Source organism: Drosophila montana, unplaced genomic scaffold (assembly GCF_035044405.1).
Source record: "Drosophila montana isolate Dmon_TW-CO22-7 unplaced genomic scaffold, ASM3504440v1 contig_3733_1, whole genome shotgun sequence".
In the NCBI taxonomy this organism is placed as follows: domain Eukaryota; kingdom Metazoa; phylum Arthropoda; class Insecta; order Diptera; family Drosophilidae; genus Drosophila; species Drosophila montana.
The window spans coordinates 5,576,361-5,592,502 of record NW_026998620.1 but is presented as its reverse complement, the minus strand read 5'-3'; the positions used below and the strand labels follow the sequence as shown (position 1 = coordinate 5,592,502).

At 39.6% G+C, this 16,142-nt stretch overlaps 3 protein-coding genes and 1 long non-coding RNA gene across 4 annotated transcripts in view; 2 read left to right on the top strand and 2 right to left on the bottom strand.

Moving 5' to 3' along the window:
* LOC135435976 (uncharacterized) overlaps positions 1 to 7,206 on the bottom strand; it is a 37,540-nt gene extending 30,334 nt beyond the window's left edge. Inside the window, exon 1 of the mRNA XM_064693293.1 lies at positions 6,047 to 7,206. The gene's annotated coding sequence lies outside the window, so the exon portion shown is untranslated. The remainder of the gene's footprint in view (positions 1 to 6,046) is intronic.
* Positions 483 to 7,580, top strand: LOC135435978 (uncharacterized). Its single transcript, XR_010437466.1, has 2 exons — positions 483 to 590; positions 7,108 to 7,580. It is a non-coding gene; the product is annotated as an uncharacterized LOC135435978 (long non-coding RNA).
* Positions 7,581 to 8,135: 555 nt separating this feature from the next.
* Ublcp1 (Ubiquitin-like domain-containing C-terminal domain phosphatase 1) lies at positions 8,136 to 9,502 on the top strand. The gene is made up of 3 exons (XM_064693783.1): positions 8,136 to 8,288; positions 8,393 to 8,565; positions 8,617 to 9,502. The coding sequence occupies exons 2-3, from the start codon at positions 8,400 to 8,402 to the stop codon at positions 9,417 to 9,419; spliced, it is 969 nt and encodes a 322-aa protein (XP_064549853.1). The 5' UTR covers positions 8,136 to 8,288; positions 8,393 to 8,399; the 3' UTR covers positions 9,420 to 9,502.
* LOC135436238 (uncharacterized) lies at positions 9,437 to 15,423 on the bottom strand. The gene is made up of 8 exons (XM_064693782.1): positions 14,843 to 15,423; positions 13,112 to 13,495; positions 12,844 to 13,033; positions 12,422 to 12,659; positions 12,148 to 12,328; positions 10,777 to 10,990; positions 10,515 to 10,712; positions 9,437 to 10,454 (listed from the first exon to the last, which is right to left on the bottom strand). The coding sequence occupies exons 1-8, from the start codon at positions 14,925 to 14,927 to the stop codon at positions 9,503 to 9,505; spliced, it is 2,442 nt and encodes an 813-aa protein (XP_064549852.1). The 5' UTR covers positions 14,928 to 15,423; the 3' UTR covers positions 9,437 to 9,502.
* Between the last annotated feature and the right edge of the window lie 719 nt (positions 15,424 to 16,142).

The following is a 16,142-nucleotide window of genomic DNA, read 5'->3' as shown; positions in this document are numbered from 1 at the left end:
CCTGGCCAACTAACTAGGAAACCGGCAGCCGCGTTGTTTACGCTTCAATGAGTTAATAATCAATGCGGCTTTGTTGTCGATAATAATGCGAATAAAATTGCAGCAAGTGCAAAAATGAATTCAATTACAAAAACGGCCCACTGCCAGACAATTTAGCAATACCCTGGAAATTGTCATCTCGATGCAAATGGCAGCTGTTTTAACTCAACTACGCATCTAATTGCTTAAGTTAAAGGGAAAAAAATACAATTGGCGATCTGAAATTCTAGTGAAAACCAATTGACAACTGATAGAAAGAGAGTGAGACAGTGACAAATATATACATATAGAGAAGAGAGACAAACCTGTTGACGTATCTTTAGTCATCGAGATTGCGGCGAAAATTATAATGAGCAGTTCGCAAGCGACTTGGAGACAAGTTCGGACGTGTGAAACGGCGATGAAATCATGCAGACAGACGCCGACCACAATTCAAGGTTACGGGTATATCGTAAATACCAGACCAAAAAAGCTGGCCCCGCTAAGTTGTCGTTTGTGTTAGCCAGGCTCAAAGTGATTTGGCAATTAGCCAACGCCAACAATAAATAATGGTATATAAAGCTACATAGAAACCTTATAAGTAAAAGTTTACTTATTAACAGTGCTAGACCATGAAATACCCTGTACTAAACTATATCGAAGTGCGTACAATTATTTTGAATAAGGACTAAAATATTTTCATAGGCCTCTTTTATCTTTCCCCCTTCCTTTTGTAACTCTCTTTGTAAACATACTTCGGACGAAAGAGATGAGGAATATTTTGAAGTGATTAGCTTAAATTTAATATTTGCAAATATTAATGGATTCACACTCTAACAAATGCTTACTTTACCATCTTTTAAGCCATTATGCCTTATTTAGATAGTTATCGCATACAGGGTATGGAAATTGAAAGTGATTTCTTAAGGCCAGCCAAGCAAGACCATTGCGATACAAAACATGCAGCTTACAGATACATCACATATATGTATTTTGTTGGTGCTGAAGTGCAGGCAACAAACTTTACGTAAGCGCCCAATAGATGCGCCAGAAAGTGTTTCGCCATGAAGCAAATGCCCAAAATTGACAGCTCATTTTTTATATACAATATGTATGACAAGCTGTCGGTATTGCTGTTGCCGTCAGTTGTGTCAAATGCGTATCTATCGACACAATTCGTTGACCCACATGCCGATGGGTCGCCAACTATTCAACGAGAGGCGGCAGAGGGCCATTAGGCAGTCATTAAAGCAAGCCAAGATCTAGGAGATTGAGCCCGGGGCGGGCCAGCTCGAATTGCCGCAGATCGTCAGGCATTTCACTCAAAGCGCAAAGCTCGAAGCGCGTTTACTGTTCTTCTTGATTGACATGCTAAGAAGTTTAGATACAAAGTGAGATTGTGTCTGCATTTGTATCTATTTCTAAATCGGTAAATGTATCTGCATCTGTGCGTGTATGTATGGTTATATGTGTATGTGTGTTGCCTCAACCTCATTTACAGTTGTGTGGCGGCTTTGTCTGGTGGCTAGCCTTTCTCAATAGGCTGTCATTGTATTGTCCGCAGCGGCTTTTCTTCCGCTTTTAACGGTTCATAATTGAAATTATAATTCAATTTATGCTGGCTGCCTCTTGCCTGCTTTGTTTGCAGCACTTTGCTACACTTTTTCAATTATATTCAATGCACATTAGAAATTATCTGGTTGGCTCGAAAGTGTTGCCAAGAGTGAAAGATGCAATCACAGATTCAGATGCAGATACATTTGTAGCTGTATCTGCATCTGTATCTGTATCTGTATCTGTAGCTACAGTTCACTGGCGTGTTTCGCTCAGCGCCAGCGCAAATAAATTCGATTTGATTGTGAGCTTTTTTCTTGGTTTTGATTTTGTTTGTTGTTTAATATTAAATTTTATGCGCATACACTGACAGCAGCGTTAGCATTGTAAATAAATGGAAAAAAACGCAACTGAAATTGTTTTACAGTGGCGTCTCTTGCAATTAAGAACGCTTTCATTTTTCACTTTTCTTCTTGTGGCCCGTGCATTTTCTCATTCAAGCCGAAAAACGAAAAACTTTTACTGAATATAATTGAATCAAAATCAACACACATAAAGATTTGTGCACGCAGATCTTAAAAGCGCCTCGAGTGTAGCTATACAATACATTGAGTATACATATATAGCTCGTTATAATATTATTGAAAACTAAATCTTTTGACGCATTTTAAGGTGAAATTTTCCATGCCCAAAATTTGTATTGTTAGTTTTTAATTAAATGTATGTATCCGAAATGCTCTGAACAATTTTTCAACTAATCTAAAAGACAGGCTATATATTTACCCATCGAATGTGCTTCTGCCTTAAAATCTTCAAGTGTGTGAGCTGTTTTCAAAAATAGAATTGAAAATGCCGGCATTTTGGGTTACATTTTGTTGTGCGTGCGAGTTTAAAGTATTTTAAGTATTTTTATGTGGCGACTTTGGGGCGCAGATTTTCAAATCAATGCAATTGAGAATTTTTCCATCAGTCGCATAAATACCAAGCTGCAGCCGAAGCTGATAAGCCTCAAGACAATCGCAGCCATAACAATAATGAGGGTCAGCCTGGAGCTGCACACAAGAGTTTTCCCTCAATTATTTACAATTTCATATTGATTTGTAGGCAGCGACCCATTTGGAGGGGTAGTAGAACGGGAGGAGAAGTGCGGGGGGGCGGTGCACTTAAATTATCAGTCGACGCATAATAAAGCGCAGGCCCCCGCTCTGACCTCGACTCAAAGCTGAGGGTTGAGCTGATGTAACAGAAGCGAGCATCGGATATGCGACGCGGGTGTTGCCCGCGTTTTGCATGCGTTTATAGTCGCTTGCGCAAGAGTCGCGCGCAAGGTGTGGCTTGTAGAAAGTGTCACATATTTTGGGCATAAATAAACTAATTTTATGTGGGCAGCGAAATATTTTACTTGGAATTGTTTGCTGATATTGATGAAAAACGACAGCGACTGCAAAATTCAGTCAACATTTGCCCATTTCTCGCTTTATCTGCCAATGGGGTGGGGTGGGGGGCAGGTGCAGAGCTTAAATTATTTTGATTAATTTGTAGTCGCCTTTTGTTGTATTTCACATTTTTTTGTTGGCAATTAATTGTTATGCGTTTTTAATGCCACTTCGATATAATAAAGCCTCAAAGGTGTATCTTACATAAACCCTATTTATATACATATAAATCACATGTTTGCACTTTGCACTTAAAAGGTTTGCTGGATTTTGGAATTTTCGCTTTTTGTTTGAATCTTATTTTAACGTTACTTTTGTTTTTGCTTTGCAAAAAAAAATTGTATATATATTTATATACTTATATGTGTATATAAAAAAAACAAAACTTTCTCCGCCGCTTGTCGTGCAAACTTGACGCACAGAAAGAAACAAGAAAAACAAATAAAGAAAAAACCATTTTTGTATGGTAAAAAATAAAAGAAATGTACAACAAGCAGATGATTTACAGCATAAATAATGAAATGGTCATTGTGGGCTTTGAGTTATTTGCCAAAGAGTCAGCGAGACACGACCAGAAAAAGCGAGAAAAAAAAACAAGTGTGAGACAGGAAATTGAACTCTGCTAGAAAATAACACCAAATATTTGCGCTATTCAGGGCAGCGTGAATATATCACCTACAACTATCAAGTACTGATTATTCTACCCCACGCTAAGATATCTTATCTGACTGCAATCGATCACGTTTTTGCTTTATCAAATCCCTCACAAAAAAGATGCACAGTTCAACATTTTCGTTCGAATTGATAAAATAAAAGAAAAAAAGATTAAAAACACAAACATTTTACAAAGTCAATTCATGACAGACAGCCAGAAATTGCATTTACGAGCAGAGCTTTGTATTAGTATTAGATGTGCTTTGAATTATGTAAACAACAAAGCAACACAATGTAAACATTTAATAAACAATGAGAAAACAAAAGTGCGTGAGTTGAAAATGTTTAGTCGCAAAAAAAAAAGTGAAAAGCTGCGCCGTTTTAATGTGCATAATTATTTTGAGCTGAGCTCACTTGAAATTTGACTACGTAACTTTTGGGCTATCGTCGGCTACCTCCCCCTAACCCGCGCCCAACCCCTCTCTGCGTCCAGCCCAACAAAGTAATCAACGTTAGTAAAATTTTATTTCAACAAGTTCGTGTCAAAATGCAGTTTTTCGTATTGTCGACAAACTTCTTATGCTTGTGTTGAACTTTAACAATATCTTAAAACAAATGATTTTCAACTCAAAACTCTGTATATCTATAGATATATGTGTGTGTATCGTAAAAGAAATTTAAATGCAAATTTGTAAATATTTCTTTTTGTTTTTGCCAGCGAACACGTTTTGTGAAAGCGTCTGCTACTTAAATACATGTTGTATTTGTTGTTTACTCGCCGCCAAATAGTTAATAGTATATGGCTTATTGTTGTTGTTGGGATTGCGGCCGGAGTATCCATCAATGTTGAACAACCAACCCGATGATTGGCTGGTCGCATCGAGATCTTTCGCACAGAGGCGTAGGCCTATTGCTGCGCTAGAAAAACACGTTTCTGTAGCAAATTTTTCTTTGCCCGCTTTGACATTTTCCACGGCTTGACAATTTTCGGAAAAACACATACATTTCAGACAACGGGCGCACCGGCTTTCAATGGAATTTTCCTCGTTGACTTAATGTTGTTGCTCCCGAAGCAATTGTCGTTGCAACGTTTCATTCATAAGTAATTGCAATAGTTACGTGGGTTTTGCATGGTTTGGGTCAATTGTGATTATCGCTGGAATAGCTGCCACATGCCGAGTGAGCGCTGGTGGCAAAGGTCAAACATCTTGAGACACCTTACCACACAGCAGCAAAGTTATGGTAAAACGAGTGAAATGACTTTGAAAGCACTTTTAACCAAGTATTTTTGATTGAAATCGCTGCCGAAAAAGAACTTTCAATTAACATTATATGTTAATTATAAACATTTTTTTTTGGCAATAAGTCTTTTGGAGTTAAGTTTTTTTTTTTTTTGCAAAAGTGAAAGCAACAATTAAGAAAAGTAAAAGAAAATAAAATAGCCTCTGAACGGAATTAAGCATCACGGTTTTCAACGCATTATTCGTTCATATATTTATACTCTAATTTTTTTTTAACATCATTTAATATACATTTTCAAAACTCTTCAAAAACAGTTGTTGAGAAAATTAGAATAATATTATATTATAAATTATAGAGTTAACACATTTCCATTCAATTAGTTAGCTTATTGGAACTACTTCTGATATCGAAGTTTTCTATTTACGGAACGACCTATGTATACGATTTTTATAATTTACCTAAACATTTTATTAAAAAAAGTTTGTATAGGAAAAATGATTTAATGTAATTAATTATGTTGGATTTGATTCATTAATAATTGGGCTATCATTAACATTGAAATACTTTCTAATGCCCTCTAATCTATCCGCTGCTTCTAATCGTAAGTCCGAATTACACCAAAATGCTTTTATATTATTCTCATGGGACTTTTATATTTTCAATTGTTGATCTAAGTTTGTTTATTTATGTGCACAATTAGTGAAAAGCAACTAAAGTGGGATTTTGAAAGTTGAATTCTGTGTTATTTGTTATTTTTATTTTCGACAACAATATCAAATGACAAGAAAAAAGGGTATTTTAAATTTGTGATAATATTTGTAAAGCATAGAAAGAGATATCTCTGACCCAAAAAGTATATATAATATTGATCAGTATCAACAGCCGAGCCGATATACGACTTATTAAGCATCGGTCTGACATATCATATTGTAAGAATCTGAATAATATTGAGTTTTTGCATGTTTCTCATAATGTGGTCTCTAAGCAATTACTAGCTTCACAAACATTTCTATATATACAAGAAAGTGTATTTAATCTTCGGTGTGCCGTTGTCTTGCCCATTTCCGTTGACACATTTAGAGAAGTTGAAATAAATAACTTAGGTGTAAGTTGTATATTTAATTAAAAAACGTTCAACTTACCGGCTGGGTGTTTATGCAAACTGGCAGAAATTGTTTAAGAAAAAATGCAAAAATAAATCCAAAGTTTTACAGCGTCAGCTTTGGCAACAGAAAAATGCGCCAGGCAGGTAATAATTATCCAAGAAATTCTAGACGTGCAGTGTACGAATGTAGTGTAGTGTATTGGTGTGGACGAGTATGCTTGTTTTGTTGTTTTTAAATGAAATGTGAAACCGGCAGCCAGAGCACGTTATGGGTGCCAAGAATATTGTTGATTATGAAATTGCAGTCAGAACTTATAAAAGACTGCATGAACTTTGTGCCAAAGTTGGCCAGCCACTTGGTGTTGCTTTTTTGGTGGTGTCTGGGCCCAATTGTATTAAACACGTTAGCTGGCTAACTCGTTTCCAAGCTGGCGAAATGAATCCAAAGGCTCTGCTCGATAGCTTGCAATTGTTGTTGCTGACGTGAATTGTTGGTGTATTTAACACACGGCGCGTTGCAGTTTATCGTTGTTGTTGTTGCTGCGGTTTTGGCTGACTGAAAGACGGCGGGGGCGGCGACGACGACGGCGGGGGCTGGCAGGGGAGTTCCGGTATCGGTATCGTTTACAATGCGTTTAAAGTCATCTTTTTCTCGCTAAAAACTTTTGTATTATTGTTGCTGCTGTCGCCGGTTTTCGTTTACTTAGAATTCGTTGTGGACTTTAAGTCTAAATAAATGAAAAAAAAAGCGAAGTAAACAAATTCATATCAGGTATCACTTGCACATTCTTCTTCTTGAAAGCTAATATTATTTGCTTGTTAATTTGATTCGTTGTTGTTGTTGTTGCTGTCGATTTTTCTCGATTTTGTGTGTGTGTTTTTTATCTCGTTTAGAAAGTGGGTTAATTAAACGGCGCGTCTTGGCTACGCTTTATGCAAATTATATCTCGTATGCACAGGTATCGCGCATGTTTGAACTTGTTAGATCCGTGATTTATTTCGATTTGTTTTTGCAAATATCAACTTCATTCAACTTTGTAATCTTGCGTTGCTTTATCTCTCTCTCTCTCTTTCTCTCACTTCGTTCGCTCCTTTCAGTTCGCAACTTCGTTATATACAACTTGATATTCCGCTTGAGACGTTTGCACTTCTTCGCGTTTCACTCGCAACTGAATGGAAGCCAAACGATCAACCAAAGTGCGACCCGAGATACCGAGAGACGATCAAGCTGCAGAAGTGGCTTCGTTTTTTTACGCGCACAGGTGAGAGTCATTCGAAGTCGGCTTTCAACAACGAAACAGCAGCAGAAAGAGCAAGTCAAAGTAAGCTTGCAGCTTTTTTAACGGTTTTCTTTTGTTACACACGCTCTCCGAAGCGATTATCAAAGTTGTCTGCCAACAACCTAAGAGAGCAAAAGGCGAAGAGAACAGAGAAGCGATCGTTGGGGGCTGCATTCAATTTAAACTGGTGTGACCATAAAATGATAGTGAATAAATACTAGATAAGGTGTGCAGCAAAACAAACGAACTGTTTGCTAAACGAAAAATACCAACTAGAAAAGTAAAATATTTGGACAATATATTTTACAAAAGTTTACTATAGTTAAATAACAGATGCTATCATTGTTTAAGTATTCATTTTTATTCGTTATACTGTAAAATATTGTTTGTAAATTTTTATTTATGTTGCTGTTTTGAATTTATTAAATTTTATGGTGTCAAATAATACATATATTTTTTATGATGAAGTGTTATTTATTTTTGTATATAATATGCTTTGATTAATATGATAAGATCCGGTTTTCTTGATAATAGAGGAACCATTTATCGTATAAGACTGCTTGAATATATCTAAAATTTTGCTTTGTGAACTGAATATTTATTTATTTTTGCTTTCTCCGCGTTCTTGAAATGTGAAAATGTATATAAAAGGACAGATTTAATCCTAAATGCAAAAAAAACTTCGTATTTGTTTGACTGCCCACATATTATTAATTCAAAAAATAACTGCGATCAGCTGTTTGCCATCGACAACTGGCTTACAGTGTTGGTTAAACTGGGCATGCAATGAATAGTTCAATTTGCATCATTCATATGTAATCGATAAATAATGAACAATGGTACAAAATGAACTAGTTCATCATTAGTTTCCGTGCAAACTCAAGTTTTTGAACCAATGTTTTATATGCTGACGCGCAAATAAATTTAGTGGAATATGAATAATTATACTTTGCTTTTAATAAAACGAAATCAAACTGTTTAAGCAGCAACCCAAACAAAGTACGTATATGGGAGTAAAGATGGCGTATTTTTTAAATTTATAATTTCTTTGCTCGGCTGTTTATTTTCTCTCTCGATCTGTACAAAAACACAATTTATTGCAGTGGCAAAATGACTGACATAAAGGAAATCGTTGTTGTGCTGAAATGGAGTGGCAAGGAGTACCCATTGTCTGACCTGACGGATCAAGACACTGTCGAGGTGCTGCGCCACGAAATCTTTCTCAAAACACAGGTGCGACCGGAGCGCCAGAAACTATTGAATCTTAAACACAAAGGTAAGCAGAAACGCCCTAAGTGAATCCCACAATTAATCTGCGGATTTGTAGGAAAACCGGCCGCCGACAACGTTAAACTATGTGCACTGGAGTTGAAACCGAATTTCAAGCTGATGATGGTTGGGTCCACAGAGGCGGACATTGAAGATGCATGCAGTCTGCCCGAGGACATCGGCGAGGTAATTGACGACTTTGATGATGCCGAGGAACGGGAGGATTCCGTGGAGAATTCCGCAGTGTATTTGGCCAAAGTGCAGCGTCGAGTGCGTGATTATAAAATCGCAGAGATATCGCCACCACGTGAGGGCAAACACCTGCTTGTCCTAGATATAGATTACACATTATTTGACCATCGGTCACCCGCCGAGCAGGGCACGGAACTGATGCGACCGTTTCTACACGAGTTTCTGACCTCCGCATATGAGAACTACGACATTGTCATTTGGTCCGCCACCAGCATGCGCTGGATTGAGGAGAAAATGCGCTTGCTTGGCGTCGATACTAATGACAACTATAAAATAATGTTCTACCTCGACTCGAATGCCATGATCTCAGTGCATGTGCCGGAGCGCGGCGTGGTGGATGTGAAGCCCCTGGGCGTCATCTGGGGCCTGTATAAGCAGTACAGCTCCAGGAACACGATCATGTTCGATGATATACGACGGAACTTTATGATGAATCCCAAGTCGGGACTCAAGATACGGCCCTTTCGGCAGGCCCACTTGAACCGCTCGAAGGACAAGGAGCTGTTGAAACTATCCACTTATCTGCGCCAGATTGCCTTGTATTGTAAGGATTTTAATTTACTGAATCATCGTAAGTGGGAGCACTATGATCCCAAGAAAAATTCTTAAAGCTGATTTCAGCATGATTATATGTACTATAAGATTCACTTAATTTTATTCAATTAAAAATATTTTAAACTCAAATAAGACAACTAGAGTGTGTATCCGCCTTGATCGGCCCAGTGTACGCGCCTAGCCTCTAGGTATTCCTCGTGCAAGCGTCGACGCTCCTCCTCCAGCTTCGCCAGGCGGCGGTAACGCTGCAGCATCATGCCGCATCCGAAAAGCAATGCCACCTGACATATCAACCAGAGTATGAAGAGCGCAATCAGCAAGCTCTGATTGATGCATATGTTGTCCAGGTGCAGCTGATCATCAATGCCAGCTATGAGCAGGACCCCGCGCTCTCCGTACAAGTAGCTATTACTATTTGTTTGATCCGGTCCGTGAACTCGAAGATTATAGTTGAGAGGCAGCTCTACCTGTGCGCTTATATTGGCCGTTGAGGCGGTTGTTGCATTGCTCAATTCAGCCGGAAGCACATCCATTACAGTCGATATATATACTGGATTCTGTATCCTGAGCTGTTCCAGCTGGCGCTCTGGTCGTTCCGCCTGCCGCTTGTGTCGCTGCCAGAGGCCGCCGGAGAGATTAACGCAATTTGTGGGCGCACAACGTTCCACGCAAAAGCGTATTTTCACATCAAAGTTTACATTGGCCGTGCCAGAGAATTTGAAAGCATGGAAGCGTGCGCGGAGCATGCTGCGGGAAGTTGTGCGTACACGCTCCAGCGCTGGAAATACGCTGGCGTCTGTGGGACAGCCCTGCTCGTCTATGAGCAGAACATAGTTCTGATTATCCTGCGACTTGGCCACCAGCGAGGTGGCGCGAAAGTCCGGCAAGGGTGCCAGCTGCAGTTCGAGATGCTCGCCCAGCTGCTCCTTACTGTACTCGGCCACAATTTGCAGCTCCAGGTTCTGGCCAATCTGCACGTCGCTTGTCTCATGCTGCTGCGAGAGGTCTACTATTTGAAGTGTGATCTGCGGGTGCGGATGGGGGCCCGTGCTGCTGTTGTAGTGCACCACGCCCTCCTGCGGAAACATGCTGTAAGAGTTGGATTGTTTATAGTGTGTCATCGACTGGGTATTCGCCATAAGCACTCACTGTTCGGCATACTCCAGAGAGGACTCCAACGCAATAGCACTGGGCACATGCTCCGTCGCATCCGCAGTGCTATCCCGCACATTTAAGCCAAGCGCAGTCGTCGCGTTGTTCAGGATGCAGCCGACCTTAATGAGACGATCGCCTTGGGTTTGCACATTCGCATTGTTTTGGATGACCACCAGTGCGGATATGAAGGTTCTGCGAGGGGTTCAGCTTAGTTTATATCGGAACTGTATGGTAATTGTTTTGACTGTTCGGCTACCTGTGATAGGAATGTGTCATTTCGTAGGCGCGCAAAACTCCGCATCGATTCTCCTTCGCCTCGCTGCCAATCTCCAGGCGCAGCAGCAAACTCTCATTGCCAGTTCCGCTCACCTGGCACTCCTTCGAATGCATGCTGGCGTACATTTTGCCTGTAAACGAGTCCTTGGGCTTGTACCGGACGGTCATCTCATCGCGGGTGCAGAAGACCTGCACTGTGTTGCGGGAAAGACAGCAGAAAGATATAGATAAATATTTAAGCAACAGCAGATATATTATGTAGTCTTAACGACATTTGTGGCTCGTGGAAGATGACACTTTTCACCCCATAAAGAAATTTATTGTTTTAACAAGATGACAAGCTGCCTAGCCTCTCAATTAAAAGCTATCTTAAAACAAGCAAGAGTCACCTGGTCGAGTATGCCAGACTAAGAGACACCCTGAACCCAACGCCAAAACTGTCGCTCTATACACACTTTCCCCCATGTAATATGCTTTCTTAAATATCTCTTTCAATAAACAATTACCTTAAAAAATGCGACTAGTTTAATATTTAGTATAGCATTGGAAACGTATCTAAATAGTGAAATATTCTTAATCTGTGTTTGCTATACAAGAACCTCAATACCATATATGTATGTTTTGAGTTATGCTATAAACACCAAGTTTCAAAATTTTTATTTATCGATGGATAAATTATTGAAGATATATCTATTGTCGAAGATATAGAAAATATTATATAAGCTGAGTTTGTTATATGAGAGTAGTCTTTATCATCTCTATCATAAAGCTGTCCTAATATTATTTAAATTCGAGAAGAAAAACTCTTTGTTTTTTCAGATATGTTGACCAAACTTGTCATTTGTACTTTGCTCCCATAATGTTAGCAGAATCTTAACACCAAATATATATATCGTATAGCTTCAATAGGAAACATCGCTCAACAATTAAGTTCTTAAAGATATCTTGATAAAATGTGGTGCTAACGAGCTTAGTCAAGCTTCTTACTGCCATATCTTAGAGTAGGTCTATGGGTCGAAATATCAGTTTTTGTATGAAATATTCTTTGTTTTTCAAAATATTTCTTACCAAACTTTTGCTCCCAACACATGAATAAAATCGAGTCAACAGCAGAATACTGTGCAGAAACATTGATCGATCAAATTCTTTAATGACAACTCCCTAACAAGCCAAACATGGAAGGGTATTTTGTCTTCGACTTGGATATCGGATATCAGAAGAAGTTCTGCTTTGTTTTTCAAGGTTTCTTAAGAATTTCACCATGCAAACGGCTACATATCTATGTACATATATGTCTCCAACGATATTTAGTCTATTCTATTCAATCTCTCGTGTATTGGTATTAACTCACCATCTAGACATTTGACGCGCCGCATGTAGACCGAATTGTCGCGGAGTTTGAGGCTGCGCGGGCCGAGTGAGACGATGTCCTCGGAGTGCAGCAGGCACTCGGAGCGTGTGAGCTGGTTGAGATAATAGAAGGAGATGCCCTGGCAGTGGAACTTGGACTCGTGTGTGCAGAGCGCCTGGCACTGTAACATACAAAAAGAGGTCATCAATCAATCAATCGGTAAATCGATTGGCATCATAAGGCGCGACTGCTCAAGCGCAACAACGGGGCACACCTCTTTCTGGGTTAGGCCCAAATATTTGGCTTCCGCGTAGATGAAGCTGCTGTTGGCGTACAATTCGTACGAGCAATTGTCGTTTTGGATGGGTCGCTCATGGCACTGGTTCTCCATGTACTCCTCGTCGTAGGGCGCCGCCCGAAACGCTTCCGGTTGTATGGATTTGTCCTTGTCGCTCAGCGTGCAGCGGCCCAACGTGACATGGGCCTGCGGAGAGTGCTCCTCATGGCGAAACCTGCGGGCGAGAGCGGGCAGAAGCAGCGTTTGAGATGGTTCCGGCTAAGTTACAAATGTATCTCGCGATGATTTATGACTTCACTCAGAGTGATATCATAATCCAGTGGAAACGGTTTCGCGCATTAAAAATGCATAACAAAGGCAATTAATTTCAGCAAAAACAGCTACAAACTGTCAATTACCGCTCACGATTGTTCCGATACGATGGGGCGAACGAGGCGGACAGGCATTTGAATTGGGATTCGAAGAAACATCTTTCGGCGCACTCACGACGCGTGACCAGCGTCGAAATTGTCTTTTTACCATGAAACACCAGACTGTTGCCCGGAATTTTAGTCAGCGCCCAGAGGCGACCTTTGCACGTATCGGGCACTGCAAACCAAAACAGAGAGAACAATAACCAAAAGTTAACCAAGGTTAGGAACGCCCCCGCAATATGCAAATACGAACCGCGCATGCAGGTCTTCTCGTAGAACATGGCCTCCGCATCGGGCACCAAGGGCAGCTCATCCGTGATGGGCAAGTAGCGCGAATTACGCTCAAAATATGAATAGCCGTAGCACTCGTTGGTGTCCAGCAGATGCACATAGGCAATGCAGTCCGGATCCTCGTTGCAACTGCGCCAGCAGAGCTGGCTGGCAGGCTGCTCGTCAGGCACGCGCACGGCGTAGTCCAGGCCGTAGTCGCCGCTGCGTCGATCCCGATCTTTGAAATTGCTGGCGATCGGCGGCGCGTAAATCAAATTCCGTTCGCTCAGGTAATCGATTGGCGGTCGAAATCCGACAATTTTCTGCAACTGCAGCTGATGCAGCGGACACTTGAGCAGCAGCGCATCTAGAAAAGTGAGAAGACATTTTAATAGTATGTTGATGAGTCTCAAAAGCTGCGCTTCACTGAGAAGCAAACATTCCACAATTAGTTGAACATTCCAAGTTCGAATGGTTAATGTGTAAATTATCTCGACAATATCTACGTACATAAGATTGTGCATATTGTGCAATAACGCAGCCCGCGAGAACACAAATTGTGCAGGTTTATACCTGGTACTCATTGTATTGATCATCGATGCGAATAATTTGAGATATCTATGCATAACTCAGTCATTAGGCATGCATTTAAATATATATATATATTTAAATATATATATAAATATATTATATACATACATATATATTCAGTGAAATGATTTTTATCAATATTAAGCAACTGCCACTTTTTCCCTTAACTCATTTTCTTAGATATTGCAGGGAATTTTCTAATTTTTTTTTTTCGCAAATCAATTATTTTTAATTTATTTGCTTGCCTAGTTAATAACTTATGTAAGCAGTCGCACAATAGTTAATAACAGTCGAGCAAACAACAAACATTACATTGGAAAATCGGATTCGCTCTCAGTCAAAACTTGAAAGTCGCTCTTCGCTTCCCTCTCACTTGCTACCGTTCTCTTTTCTCTCTTTCTAGCACTCGGCTGTAAATTGATCTTTGCTATTTTGTTTTTTTTTTCTCCCTCAAATACAATCAGCTTTTTAGTTTACTTTGTAATGCAAATTTCAAGTGTAATAATGATTTAATTGACGCATCACGTCAGCTAAGTTAACTAAAATATTTTAGAATAATATATGGCTTGAATTGGAGATACCCTGTATCAAGGTGCCAATCAATATAAGCGTGTCAATCAATTGCTTTGTGTTCCTCATTCCGTATTGTAGGTGCAGTCAAAATTGCAGGGTATTTCTGCAATTCAAAGTACTCAAATGCTTTTCCTGGACGAAGAAACTATTGTTAGAGTAGCATACATTTTTTATTTACAACATTTTCCTGATTATTGTTTTAATCTAAAATATATAAAATTTTACAAATAAATATGCGCTTTTTATTAAATTAAAGAACTCATTAATGTCTGACCTGAAGATACTTTATACTCTGTTAAATGTTTTTAAATATGTATACAAACATAAACTCAGCTATTTATTTTGATTAAAATTTGTTATGACATAAGAGATTAAGTCAAGATCTTATCATCTTTTGCTACACATATTTTTTAACCCATTATTTCTATTTCTATGTGTACAGGGTATCATTAGCATATTGTGTAGAAATACATATAGGCATATGCATATTTCCGGCTATTGGCTTAGGAAACATCGCCAATTTGCTGTTGGGCCAAAATGTGGAGCTTACCACTTGTGTTTTGTTGCAGCATGAACAATATTATTGTGAATAATAATTTGCATTGCCAATGAGTTTTCCAATCTGATTTAGGCATTGTTTTTTCTTTTGGTTTGTTGCTGTTGTTATTGCATTGCAAATTGTTATTGATTGTCAGAAACTTTAAATAAAACCGAAATTAATGTGGGAACAAAACAGAAAAACAGTCTGTGCCGTGTTTTGCTTGTTGGACCTAACAATATTTTGCTGGTTGTGTTTGGAACAATTTTACACTTTCAATTTTGTTAGCATGCACACGCACGTGTCCGAAGGCTAAATTGCATTTCGTTCCCGACTGAAAAATGCAACTATTTACATTTGCAAATATATTTATAGCCGGGAGTCGGGCACTTTGCCCTGAATATATCAATTAGCCAAATTAAGACCGGATTGCACAAGCGAAGCTTCAATTATAATTTTATAGTTGTTTTGTTTTCATATTTTTGATGATTATTCATGGAATAACTTTTATTTTCGTACTTCCATTAGACAAATGCACTTTGCACGCGTTTTTAAACGCACGTCTGACGAACGCGACTTTCGACATGCAAATAGCAAAGGCTGCGGCTGCGGCTGACTCTGAGGCTGCGACTGAGGCCGAGTTGAGCACTTCTCAGCCGGGTAGATACTCACTCACACACACACACACACACAGAAGCTACCTTTGATGCATGTGTATATGATATGAATGCTTCGATCGAGCGTCGACGTCGCGGCTAACCGAGCGTATGAGAAACTTCATGTCAACGTCGACTGCTGATTAGATCGCCGCTCGGCTGTATCCACAGCGAGTCGCAACCGAATTGCTTGCAATAAACAAAACTATTTAACGCACACGCCGAGCGCTGAGCGCTGAGGGCGTTGCCGGGCTGGGCTGAGGCCGTGCGTAGCTCGTGGTACAGGTAGTGTGCCCCAATCTGTCTATGTATCTACCTGTGTATCTATGTCTATCTATATATCTATCTGGTGAGCGCATCTAGCCATGCATGTAGCTTACTTTCCGTGTATCTTTCGACTGTTTGCGCAGTTGTGTGCCAGCATCGTTGACATTGTTGTTGTTGTTGTTGTTGTTGTTGTAATTGTTTCATTGTAATTGTTTTGTTGTATCGATGTCTTGTTGTTGTATTCAATGGCACTTTTAACAGTTCAGTGGCTTTGCCGTTGACAACAATTGTTTGCCTACGTTCCTGTTGCTCTTATTGTGTTGCCCAATGATATATGCTCGATTTACATTTGCAGCTTCGATGTTGATTTGTGTTGTTACTGTTACAAC

Coding starts and splice junctions, on each gene's coding strand:
- Ublcp1 (XM_064693783.1), top strand. CDS start 8,400: ATGACTGACATAAAGGAAATCGTTGTTGTGCTGAAATGGAGTGGCAAG. Junction 8,566..8,616: donor ATTGAATCTTAAACACAAAG/GTAAGCAGAAAC, acceptor GCGGATTTGTAG/GAAAACCGGCCGCCGACAAC.
- LOC135436238 (XM_064693782.1), bottom strand. CDS start 14,927: ATGCCTAAATCAGATTGGAAAACTCATTGGCAATGCAAATTATTATTC. Junction 12,329..12,421: donor TGGGCCTAACCCAGAAAGAG/GTGTGCCCCGTT, acceptor TGTATGTTACAG/TGCCAGGCGCTCTGCACACA. Junction 10,713..10,776: donor ATGACACATTCCTATCACAG/GTAGCCGAACAG, acceptor AACCCCTCGCAG/AACCTTCATATCCGCACTGG.